The following is a 13,865-nucleotide window of genomic DNA, read 5'->3' as shown; positions in this document are numbered from 1 at the left end:
CCGACAGGCTCTGGTGGGCGAGTGGGTGGGGGACGGAGCCAGGACCGGACTTCTGAGCACGCTTGTGTGCTAGGCTCTTGGTCCTGGAGAGGGATCTATGAGGATACGGGGTGGCAGTACACGCCGTACTCATAGTCCGCTTTGTGGGACTACAGGTGTGACTGTTCACCCTGTATCCCTTCAGGAAAACCTGAAATAAAACGAGGCACATTGAGGTAGATAAGGGTCTAATGAAAGACCCGTGTCCACCTCCTATTGACACTAAGCTAAACTGAATATCCTACTTCCTGTCGGTAGGGTGTACACTGCAGAGGAGGAGCTAACTTTTTTATTTGCATAGTGTCAGCCTCCTAGTGGCAGCAGCATACACCCATGGTTCCTGTGTCCCCCAATGAGGCGATAGAGAAACACATATTACGATCACACCCAGCATAGAAGCAGAGGGGATAGAGCGACAGACGAAAAACACATATTACAATCACACCCAGCATAGAAGCACAGGGGATAGAGGGACAGACGAAAAACACATATTACGATCACTCCCAGCATAGAAGCACAGGGGATAGAGGGACAGACGAAAAACACATATTACAATCACACCCAGCATAGACGCACAGGGGATAGAGGGACAGACGAAAAACACATATTACGATCACACCCAGCATAGAAGCAGAGGGGATAGAGCGACAGACGAAAAACACATATTACGATCACACCCAGCATAGAAGCACAGGGGATAGAGGGACAGACGAAAAACACATATTACGATCACACCCAGCATAGAAGCAGAGGGGATAGAGCGACAGACGAAAAACACATATTACCATCACACCCAGCATAGAAGAACAGGGGATAGAGGGACAGACGAAAAACACATATTACGATCACACCCAGCATAGAAGCAGAGGGGATAGAGCGACAGACGAAAAACACATATTACGATCACACCCAGCATAGAAGCAGAGGGGATAGAGCGACAGACGAAAAACACATATTACCATCACACCCAGCATAGAAGAACAGGGGATAGAGGGACAGACGAAAAACACATATTACCATCACACCCAGCATAGAAGCACAGGGGATAGAGGGACAGACGAAAAACACATATTACGATCACACCCAGCATAGAAGCACAGGGAATAGAGGGACAGACGAAAAACACATATTACGATCACACCCAGCATAGAAGCACAGGGGATAGAGGGACAGACGAAAAACACATATTACAATCACACCCAGCATAGAAGAACAGGGGATAGAGGGACAGACGAAAAACACATATTACGATCACACCCAGCATAGAAGCACAGGGGATAGAGCGACAGACGAAAAACACATATTACGATCACACCCAGCATAGAAGCACAGGGGATAGAGCGACAGACGAAAAACACATATTACAATCACACCCAGCATAGAAGAACAGGGGATAGAGGGACAGACGAAAAACACATATTACGATCACTCCCAGCATAGAAGCAGAGGGAATAGAGGGACAGACGAAAAACACATATTACAATCACACCCAGCATAGAAGAACAGGGAATAGAGGGACAGACGAAAAACACATATTACGATCACACCCAGCATAGACGCACAGGGGATAGAGGGACAGACGAAAAACACATATTACGATCACACCCAGCATAGAAGCAGAGGGGATAGAGCGACAGACGAAAAACACATATTACGATCACACCCAGCATAGACGCACAGGGGATAGAGGGACAGACGAAAAACACATATTACGATCACACCCAGCATAGAAGCAGAGGGGATAGAGCGACAGACGAAAAACACATATTACGATCACACCCAGCATAGAAGCACAGGGGATAGAGGGACAGACGAAAAACACATATTACCATCACACCCAGCATAGAAGCAGAGGGGATAGAGCGACAGACGAAAAACACATATTACGATCACACCCAGCATAGAAGCACAGGGGATAGAGGGACAGACGAAAAACACATATTACAATCACACCCAGCATAGAAGAACAGGGAATAGAGGGACAGACGAAAAACACATATTACGATCACACCCAGCATAGAAGCACAGGGGATAGAGGGACAGACGAAAAACACATATTACGATCACACCCAGCATAGAAGCACAGGGGATAGAGGGACAGACGAAAAACACATATTACCATCACACCCAGCATAGAAGCAGAGGGGATAGAGGGACAGACGAAAAACACATATTACGATCACACCCAGCATAGAAGCAGAGGGGATAGAGGGACAGACGAAAAACACATATTACGATCACACCCAGCATAGAAGCACAGGGGATAGAGGGACAGACGAAAAACACATATTACGATCACACCCAGCATAGAAGCACAGGGGATAGAGCGACAGACGAAAAACACATATTACGATCACACCCAGCATAGACGCAGAGGGGATAGAGGGACAGACGAAAAACACATATTACGATCACACCCAGCATAGAAGAACAGGGGATAGAGGGACAGACGAAAAACACATATTACCATCACACCCAGCATAGAAGCACAGGCGATAGAGGGACAGACGAAAAACAAATATTACGATCACACCCAGCATAGAAGCACAGGGGATAGAGGGACAGACGAAAAACACATATTACAATCACACCCAGCATAGACGCACAGGGGATAGAGGGACAGACGAAAAACACATATTACGATCACACCCAGCATAGAAGCACAGGGGATAGAGGGACAGACGAAAAGCACATATTACAATCACACCCAGCATAGAAGCACAGGGAATAGAGGGACAGACGAAAAACACATATTACCATCACACCCAGCATAGAAGCACAGGGGATAGAGGGACAGACGAAAAACACATATTACGATCACACCCAGCATAGAAGAACAGGGGATAGAGGGACAGACGAAAAACACATATTACAATCACACCCAGCATAGAAGAACAGGGAATAGAGGGACAGACGAAAAACACATATTACCATCACACCCAGCATAGAAGCACAGGGGATAGAGGGACAGACGAAAAACACATATTACCATCACACCCAGCATAGGAGCACAGGGGATAGAGGGACAGACGAAAAACACATATTACGATCACTCCCAGCATAGAAGCACAGGGGATAGAGGGACAGACGAAAAACACATATTACCATCACACCCAGAATAGAAGCACAGGGAATAGAGGGACAGACGAAAAACACATATTACGATCACACCCAGCATAGAAGAACAGGGGATAGAGGGACAGACGAAAAACACATATTACGATCACACCCAGCATAGAAGCACAGGGGATAGAGGGACAGACGAAAAACACATATTACGATCACATCCAGCATAGAAGCACAGGGGATAGAGGGACAGACGAAAAACACATATTACGATCACACCCAGCATAGGAGCACAGGGGATAGAGGTACAGACGAAAAACACATATTACGATCACACCCAGCATAGAAGCACAGGGGATAGAGGGACAGACGAAAAACACATATTACGATCACACCCAGCATAGGAGCACAGGGGATAGAGGGACAGACGAAAAACACACATTACGATCACACCCAGCATAGAAGCACAGGGGATAGAGGGACAGACGAAAAACACATATTACGATCACTCCCAGCATAGAAGCACAGGGGATAGAGGGACAGACGAAAAACACATATTACGATCACTCCCAGCATAGAAGCACAGGGGATAGAGGGACAGACGAAAAACACATATTACAATCACACCCAGCATAGAAGAACAGGGAATAGAGGGACAGACGAAAAACACATATTACCATCACACCCAGCATAGAAGCACAGGGGATAGAGGGACAGACGAAAAACACATATTACAATCACACCCAGCATAGAAGAACAGGGGATAGAGGGACAGACGAAAAACACATATTACAATCACACCCAGCATAGAAGCACAGGGGATAGAGGGACAGACGAAAAACACATATTACGATCACTCCCAGCATAGAAGCACAGGGGATAGAGGGACAGACGAAAAACACATATTACGATCACACCCAGCATAGAAGAACAGGGGATAGAGGGACAGACGAAAAACACATATTACGATCACTCCCAGCATAGAAGCACAGGGGATAGAGGGACAGACGAAAAACACATATTACCATCACACCCAGCATAGAAGAACAGGGGATAGAGGGACAGACGAAAAACACATATTACGATCACTCCCAGCATAGAAGCACAGGGAATAGAGGGACAGACGAAAAACACATATTACGATCACACCCAGCATAGAAGAACAGGGGATAGAGGGACAGACGAAAAACACATATTACGATCACACCCAGCATAGAAGAACAGGGGATAGAGGGACAGACGAAAAACACATATTACGATCACTCCCAGCATAGAAGCACAGGGGATAGAGGGACAGACGAAAAACACATATTACGATCACACCCAGCATAGGAGCACAGGGGATAGAGGTACAGACGAAAAACACATATTACGATCACACCCAGCATAGGAGCACAGGGGATAGAGGGACAGACGAAAAACACATATTACGATCACACCCAGCATAGAAGCACAGGGGATAGAGGGACAGACGAAAAACACATATTACGATCACACCCAGCATAGAAGAACAGGGGATAGAGGGACAGACGAAAAACACATATTACGATCACATCCAGCATAGAAGCACAGGGGATAGAGGGACAGACGAAAAACACATATTACGATCACACCCAGCATAGGAGCACAGGGGATAGAGGTACAGACGAAAAACACATATTACGATCACTCCCAGCATAGAAGCACAGGGAATAGAGGGACAGACGAAAAACATATATTACGATCACACCCAGCATAGAAGAACAGGGGATAGAGGGACAGACGAAAAACACACATTACGATCACACCCAGCATAGAAGAACAGGGGATAGAGGGACAGACGAAAAACACATATTACGATCACACCCAGCATAGAAGCACAGGGGATAGAGGGACAGACGAAAAACACATATTACGATCACACCCAGCATAGAAGCACAGGGGATAGAGGGACAGACGAAAAACACATATTACGATCACACCCAGCATAGAAGCACAGGGGATACAGGGACAGACGAAAAACACATATTACGATCACACCCAGCATAGAAGCACAGGGGATAGAGGGACAGACGAAAAACACATATTACGATCACACCCAGCATAGAAGAACAGGGAATAGAGGGACAGACGAAAAACACATATTACGATCACACCCAGCATAGAAGAACAGGGGATACAGGGACAGACGAAAAACACATATTACGATCACACCCAGCATAGAAGCACAGGGGATAGAGGGACAGACGAAAAACACACATTACGATCACACCCAGCATAGAAGCACAGGGGATAGAGGGACAGACGAAAAACACATATTACGATCACACCCAGCATAGAAGAACAGGGGATAGAGCGACAGACGAAAAACACATATTACAATCACACCCAGCATAGAAGCACAGGTGATAGAGGGACAGACGAAAAACACATATTACGATCACACCCAGCATAGAAGCACAGGGGATAGAGGGACAGACGAAAAACACATATTACAATCACACCCAGCATAGAAGCACAGGGGATAGAGGGACAGACGAAAAACACATATTACGATCACACCCAGCATAGAAGCACAGGGGATAGAGGGACAGGCGAAAAACACATATTACGATCACACCCAGCATAGAAGCACAGGGGATAGAGGGACAGACGAAAAACACATATTACGATCACTCCCAGCATAGAAGCACAGGGAATAGAGGGACAGACGAAAAACACATATTACGATCACACCCAGCATAGAAGAACAGGGGATAGAGGGACAGACGAAAAACACATATTACGATCACACCCAGCATAGAAGCACAGGGGATAGAGGGACAGACGAAAAACACATATTACGATCACATCCAGCATAGAAGCACAGGGGATAGAGGGACAGACGAAAAACACATATTACGATCACACCCAGCATAGAAGCACAGGGGATAGAGGGACAGACGAAAAACACATATTACGATCACACCCAGCATAGAAGCACAGGGGATAGAGGGACAGACGAAAAACACACATTACGGTCACACCCAGCATAGAAGCACAGGGGATAGAGGGACAGACGAAAAACACACATTACGGTCATACCCAGCATAGAAGCACAGGGGATAGAGGGACAGACGAAAAACACATATTACAATCACACCCAGCATAGAAGCACAGGGGATAGAGGGACAGACGAAAAACACATATTACGATCACTCCCAGCATAGAAGCACAGGGGATAGAGGGACAGACGAAAAACACATATTACAATCACACCCAGCATAGAAGAACAGGGAATAGAGGGACAGACGAAAAACACATATTACGATCACACCCAGCATAGAAGCACAGGGGATAGAGGGACAGACGAAAAACACATATTACAATCACACCCAGCATAGAAGCACAGGGGATAGAGGGACAGACGAAAAACACATATTACCATCACACCCAGCATAGAAGAACAGGGGATAGAGGGACAGACGAAAAACACATATTACAATCACACCCAGCATAGAAGAACAGGGGATAGAGGTACAGACGAAAAACACATATTACGATCACTCCCAGCATAGAAGCACAGGGAATAGAGGGACAGACGAAAAACACATATTACAATCACACCCAGCATAGAAGCACAGGGGATAGAGCGACAGACGAAAAACACATATTACGATCACACCCAGCATAGAAGCACAGGGGATAGAGGGACAGACGAAAAACACATATTACGATCACACCCAGCATAGAAGCACAGGGGATAGAGGGACAGACGAAAAACACACATTACGATCACACCCAGCATAGAAGCACAGGGGATAGAGGGACAGACGAAAAACACATATTACGATCACACCCAGCATAGAAGAACAGGGGATAGAGGGACAGACGAATAACACATATTACAATCACACCCAGCATAGAAGAACAGGGGATAGAGGGACAGACGAAAAACACATATTACCATCACACCCAGCATAGAAGCACAGGGGATACAGGGACAGACGAAAAACATATATTACGATCACACCCAGCATAGAAGAACAGGGGATAGAGGGACAGACGAAAAACACATATTACGATCACACCCAGCATAGAAGCACAGGGGATAGAGGGACAGACGAAAAACACATATTACAATCACACCCAGCATAGAAGCACAGGGGATAGAGGGACAGACGAAAAACACATATTACAATCACACCCAGCATAGAAGCACAGGGGATAGAGGGACAGACGAAAAACACATATTACCATCACACCCAGCATAGAAGAACAGGGGATAGAGGGACAGACGAAAAACACATATTACGATCACACCCAGCATAGAAGCACAGGGAATAGAGGGACAGACGAAAAACACATATTACGATCACACCCAGCATAGAAGCACAGGGGATAGAGGGACAGACGAAAAACACATATTACGATCACACCCAGCATAGAAGAACAGGGGATAGAGGGACAGACGAAAAACACATATTACGATCACACCCAGCATAGAAGCACAGGGAATAGAGGGACAGACGAAAAACACATATTACGATCACACCCAGCATAGAAGCACAGGGGATAGAGGGACAGACGAAAAACACATATTACGATCACACCCAGCATAGAAGCACAGGGGATAGAGGGACAGACGAAAAACACATATTACCATCACACCCAGCATAGAAGAACAGGGAATAGAGGGACAGACGAAAAACACATATTACGATCACACCCAGCATAGAAGAACAGGGGATAGAGGGACAGACGAAAAACACATATTACGATCACACCCAGCATAGAAGAACAGGGGATAGAGGGACAGACGAAAAACACATATTACGATCACACCCAGCATAGAAGAACAGGGGATAGAGGGACAGACGAAAAACACATATTACGATCACACCCAGCATAGAAGAACAGGGGATAGAGGGACAGACGAAAAACACATATTACGATCACACCCAGCATAGAAGCACAGGGAATAGAGGGACAGACGAAAAACACATATTACGATCACACCCAGCATAGAAGCACAGGGGATAGAGGGACAGACGAAAAACACATATTACGATCACACCCAGCATAGAAGCACAGGGGATAGAGCGACAGACGAAAAACACATATTACGATCACACCCAGCATAGAAGCACAGGGGATAGAGGGACAGACGAAAAACACATATTACGATCACACCCAGCATAGAAGCACAGGGGATAGAGGGACAGACGAAAAACACATATTACAATCACACCCAGCATAGAAGCACAGGGGATAGAGGGACAGACGAAAAACACATATTACCATCACACCCAGCATAGAAGAACAGGGAATAGAGGGACAGACGAAAAACACATATTACGATCACTCCCAGCATAGAAGAACAGGGGATAGAGGGACAGACGAAAAACACATATTACGATCACACCCAGCATAGGAGCACAGGGGATAGAGGGACAGACGAAAAACACATATTACAATCACACCCAGCATAGAAGCACAGGGGATAGAGGGACAGACGAAAAACACATATTACAATCACACCCAGCATAGAAGCACAGGGGATAGAGGGACAGACGAAAAACACATATTACGATCACACCCAGCATAGAAGCACAGGGGATAGAGGGACAGACGAAAAACACATATTACGATCACACCCAGCATAGAAGCACAGGGGATAGAGAGTTTCACCAGCCATGTTCAGTTGAGAAAATGTGGCTGTGGAAGTTTTGGTGATGCACCAAAGCCTTATAGTAGATGACTTTGAAGTTGGTCTCCAAAAGAGAGCGGAGTTCAAAGTAGTCACCGAAAACTGCAGAGTGTGTTACTAGGCAATGGCACAGCAAATATAGGGTTTCACCTGGTCAGACATGATGGGTGCAAAATAGCTATCCCAATCTGTCACCACTTACCCCTTCCTAATGTAAAGTGTAGGTGTTCTGGAGACGTCTCAGGGGTGGTGTTATACAGCCAGCACCTGCCACTAACAGTATCAACATTCTGTTTAACCACCTAATCATTTAAAGGGGTATTCCTGTGAAGGAACAAATTATGAAAGGTTCTCCATTTTGTGCTAGATTCTCCATTTTGTGCTTTTGACTCCATTTTCTTGATGGTTAAAGATAAATTCTGTTATTTAATTAGGTAGAAGGTTACAGCTGCCATGAAGTAACTCTGTCCTGTTTCTCACGAAGATAACATTTTGTTATTCAACTAGGCTATGGATCATAATTGGTATAAAGACCTTGAGTGTTCTAACTCGAGCCAGATAAGAGACTCGAGGGTGTATCGCTATACAAGACTGAGGCACCTGTTAGTATGTCTTTTTTATGCCAAGAAGACATGACCGTATCGGTAGTTTCCGTTTTTTCTGTATCCTCATGGGTTAAGTTTTTCCTGCATTCTTATAGGTTAAGAACTGTGAGCGTGTTCTTATGCTGATTGGTTGAAGTATAATTTCTATGACTACGAAAAGTCATACACAATAAACGTGGGCCAGAGATCTGCTCGATCCCCCATACAGAGGCACACGTCTCCATCTGGTCATTTTCCGTTGCCGGCAACGCCCTGTAGATTAATTTGGAAATCACTGAGTTAACTGTGAAGGATCACTTTAGGTCCTCCCTCAACATTCCCATCTCCAAGATCCTATCCCAATATGTAGAAATAATATTGGTAAATGCCTTAAACTAGAAATGTAGTATAGTTCTTCTGATTCACTATGTCTCTTACCCCATGTGCAGGGCATTAAGTATCCATGGTTACGACCACTAACAGCTAACTGTCACTATATGAGTGGTTCTGACCATGAATACCGAGGCTGCTGCAATGTCCTACACATGGGGTAAGCGAATCAGAAGAACTAGACTACATTTCTAATTGGAGGCATTTGCCAATATTATTATTGTTATACCTTCTACGCATTGGGATAGGATCTTGGAGATGGGAATACCCATTTAAATGCCGATGCCAATCAACGACAGCAGCATTTAAATGGACTGTGTGCCGGGGTTCGAGTACACCGGTGCTCATCAAACCCCTCCTCCCCTCGAACCTCTACATAAGATAGTGGGGTGCGGTGCTCAGGAATTATCATGGCGGCTGGGAGCCTACTGAAGGGCTCTGTCATTAGCATCTTGGTCCTCCTATGAATCCTATGAATGTGGCTTGTTGGCTTCATAGAAGATTGTCAATTTCATTACACGCTCTATATAGAACAAGAGCCCAAACAATGGCAGGTTCCAGTCCACCAAGGGCTAATAAATAAAGCATACATTTTAAAAAATAAACTATTTACTAAACACTGAGCAAATTATAAAAATATCTAAAAGTTGAACTCGCTGCCAATTACCCACTTCAAAAATAAAGAGAAAAAAAAATAGAGTTACGGTATTTGTTGGTATCATCATGTCAGATCTATCCAAACCAAAATACCAGAACTTTCCTCCCCGTAAAATACAATAAAAAGTGATCAAAATGTCTCCAGTACCCAAAAATGGTGTCAATAAAAACGCCAGCTCGCCACGTAAAAAAACAAGCCTTCACAGCTGCCGTCGACAGAAAAATAAAAAAAAGGTACGTTTATCAGAAAACTTTTTTTTATTTTACAAAGTTTTGAATTTTTTAGAATTTCTAAAATCTAAAAAAAACTTACAAGTTTAACAATGTCGTCATAGTACTGAGGTGGAGATTCATGATGTCAGTTCACTTTTATTGTGCAGTGAACGCCATAAAAAGAAAAAACAAAATGGCGAAAATACAGATGGGGACAAAAAAGACGAAAGTTCAAAAGTTGCCCGGGAAGCGCATGATTGGAGGAGAGGGGTTGGGGATAAAGATACGGAAATAAAGATTATTATTATTATTATTATTTTGGGGACAATTTTTTATTTATTTTACTTACACGCATGATATTTAAAGGGAAAAAGGTTTTGTCAATAGAATAAGTGGTAATGATTGAAGAATGCGCGCTAATTAAGGTACTTTACTGCTACAACACTATCAGGACTATATGAGGGTGGGTGACATACATTAATCTTTAGGAGGCAGCCTCCTATACTGATTAGTACAGAACATAAATCCTAATCTTATCTCCCTAGGAAAATAAATTACCAACATTTCACGCTCAGAATGCCCCTGCAGCTTCATCTATGGCGCAAGATCAGATAGTTCTTAAACTCGGTGACACCGTCCCTTTTGCATATATTACACAAATTGTCTCTTCAGAGAGGAAGAGGACTGGAACTCTAGTGCCACCTATTGGAAGTAGCAATCCTAGCAGTCAATGTCGAGCCTTTAACGAGCCTTGTCAGATGACTTAGGATAATAGCCAAACCAGAATCTCAATTTGCAGACACTGTGTTTCGGGGTACTGCCTGTTATGATCAGGTGGCCTTGGAGCAGCATGAAAAGACCTTCGCTGGAGCAGTGGTAACTTTACTGATCGCAAACCCTGATCCTATCAACGCAACTAGAAGTAGCCGTGGGGTGTGCCTAACCAGACCTAGACACCTCGACACAGCCTAAGGACTAAAAATCCCTAAAGATGGAAATAAGAAAACTCTCTTGCCTCAGAGTAGATCCCCAAAGGATAGGTAGCCCCACACAAATAATGACTGAGTAGGAGAGGAAAAGACACACGCAGACAGAAAACAGGGATAAGCAAAGGAGGCCACTTCTACCTAGATAGGAAAGGATAGTACAGGATACTATGCGGTCAGCATAAAACACTACAAAATATCTACAGCAGAAAAATACAAAAACTCCACCACCTAACTAAAGATGTGGAGAGTATATCTGCGACTCCAGCGAGTCCAACTAGACTGAGAAAAAACATCAGGCACAGTCTAGCAGGAACAAAATAGAAACAAGATAAGCACAGAAAATAAACACACAGCAGTGTGTCTAAAAAATGAAGCAAACACTTAGCTGAATTGGCAGCAAGCAGGAGAGGCCAGGCAGAGGACCAACACTTCCAAAGGAACATTGACTACTGGCAAGGACTAATGAGTCCTGCACAGCTAAATACCCCAGTCAGAATTGCAATTAGCAGAAACACCTGTCCAAGACTGCTGCTCAGGAATAACTGCATTACCATCAACAACCACCGGAGGGAGCCCAAGAGCAGAATTCACAACAACTGCCCCTCGTCAGTGCAAAGTGGAGATCTGGTTTGGCTGACTGAGAGGCATCTGCTATTATCCTAAGTCATGTGACAAGGCTCATTAAAGGGTCGACATTGACTGTTAGGATTGCTACTTCCAATAGGTGGCACTAGAGTTCTAGTCCTCTTCCTCTCTGAAGAGACAATTTGCATATTTCCCAGAGGAGCATTGGGGCTTTAAGTCTCCTCACCTCGACATGCTTATCATATCACTCTCCACAAGGAGAAACGATACATCTTGCATATATTACACAAAACTCATAGAACATAAGGGGCAGTCGTTCTAAAGATGACGGCTGACTACTGAGGACCTGGATTGTCTGCAGGGTCAGGTGACTGATGGACACGATGTCATCATTTTTGGGCCAAACGTAGACCACTTAAGCAGGGGTGTTGGAGTGCCGGAAGGGGCCTGATTGTAAGTAAAACTCCCGTTAGCTAGCTTTTAGAAAAGAGTGGAAACCCCCATTGAGATGACAATGTCCACCCTGGAAGTGGCTATACAATTCTCATGAGCAGTCACCCTACTCAGTTTCCCTCCCGATGCCTCCTCTGCTCAGATCGACGTTCCTTTCCACCTGCCTTCCAAGATGGCCACTGCAGCGGCATGGGAGCTACGGTGGGAAATCTAAGCTGGGCCTCCGCTGCCTTTCTGATCTCACAGTACAAGAAAAGCAGGGAAGACGTGGTTTAGACTTATCAATGTGCTCCCATTGCTGTAGCCATCTTTGAAGCAGGTGGAAGGAACACTGATCTGACCGGTGGAGGCCTCGGGACATAGGCGGAGGGCACCAGGTAGGGTGACCATACTTGAGAAATGCAGGGTGCTGGTCACTTTAGCGGCTGGAGGCTCTTTAACAGTGTTCCCCGACTCCAGTCCTCAACAGATCATGTTGGTGCCATCACCTGTGCAATACTAAGGAAATCCTGAAATCATGACCTGTTGGTGGCTCTTGAGGACTGGAGTTGGGGAACACTGGTCCATGACATCCATGTGCCCTAAGAGATCATATGGACTGGGGTCGTCCTTGGTGGAATACATTACAATCAGGTGATTACCAAACGGCTCCTAAATTGGGGTGCCCGGAATACTTACAGTGTTGTGTCCCTTTGCCTTCCGACCAAAGGTATACTCTAATGCCAAAGTGGGTTTAGGAGCTTCATCCCTGTGATTGGAAAACACAATGATCATCTCCTTCATTGCACGGACACGTTTCATACGTTGGTTATAAACGTGAAAAAAACAAAACCCATTGAAAATGAGTAGAGGTGCGGGCGCGGAATCGGCTTCAGAGGGTCTCGGGTGCTTCCTAACATCCAATATGGCCTCGCTGCAGTAATCGTCATCGCATGCTGTAATTTTATCCATTCTGATTGTTCTTACAAAAAATTATGTATTAATTAATTATACATATTAAATTATTAATTATATTATATATATTTTGTATGTTTTTTTTCTTTATTTCAAGGCAAAAAATACTAACACCAGCGTCAACATCTCTTGTCAGATGCACATTCTGCCAATCACTTTATGAAGAGGAGATGGTAAGAGAATCGGGACAGTTCCCGGACATATGAGACTGGAATCTTTTCTACAGAGGCTTTTCTACAGAGCTTGTGAGAATGGACAGGTACCTAT

At 44.7% G+C, this 13,865-nt stretch overlaps 1 protein-coding gene across 1 annotated transcript in view; it reads right to left on the bottom strand.

Annotated features, from left to right (window-relative positions):
• DYNC2LI1 (dynein cytoplasmic 2 light intermediate chain 1) overlaps nt 1-13,865 on the bottom strand; it is a 69,246-nt gene that overhangs the window by 48,711 nt on the left and 6,670 nt on the right. Inside the window, exon 4 of the mRNA XM_069768607.1 lies at nt 13,323-13,392. Coding sequence (XP_069624708.1) covers nt 13,323-13,392 — 70 coding nt within the window. The remainder of the gene's footprint in view (nt 1-13,322; nt 13,393-13,865) is intronic.

Source organism: Ranitomeya imitator, chromosome 5, assembly GCF_032444005.1.
Source record: "Ranitomeya imitator isolate aRanImi1 chromosome 5, aRanImi1.pri, whole genome shotgun sequence".
NCBI lineage: Eukaryota > Metazoa > Chordata > Amphibia > Anura > Dendrobatidae > Ranitomeya > Ranitomeya imitator.
The sequence above is the reverse complement of the archived record's forward strand: the minus strand, read 5'-3'. Positions and strand labels throughout refer to the sequence as shown.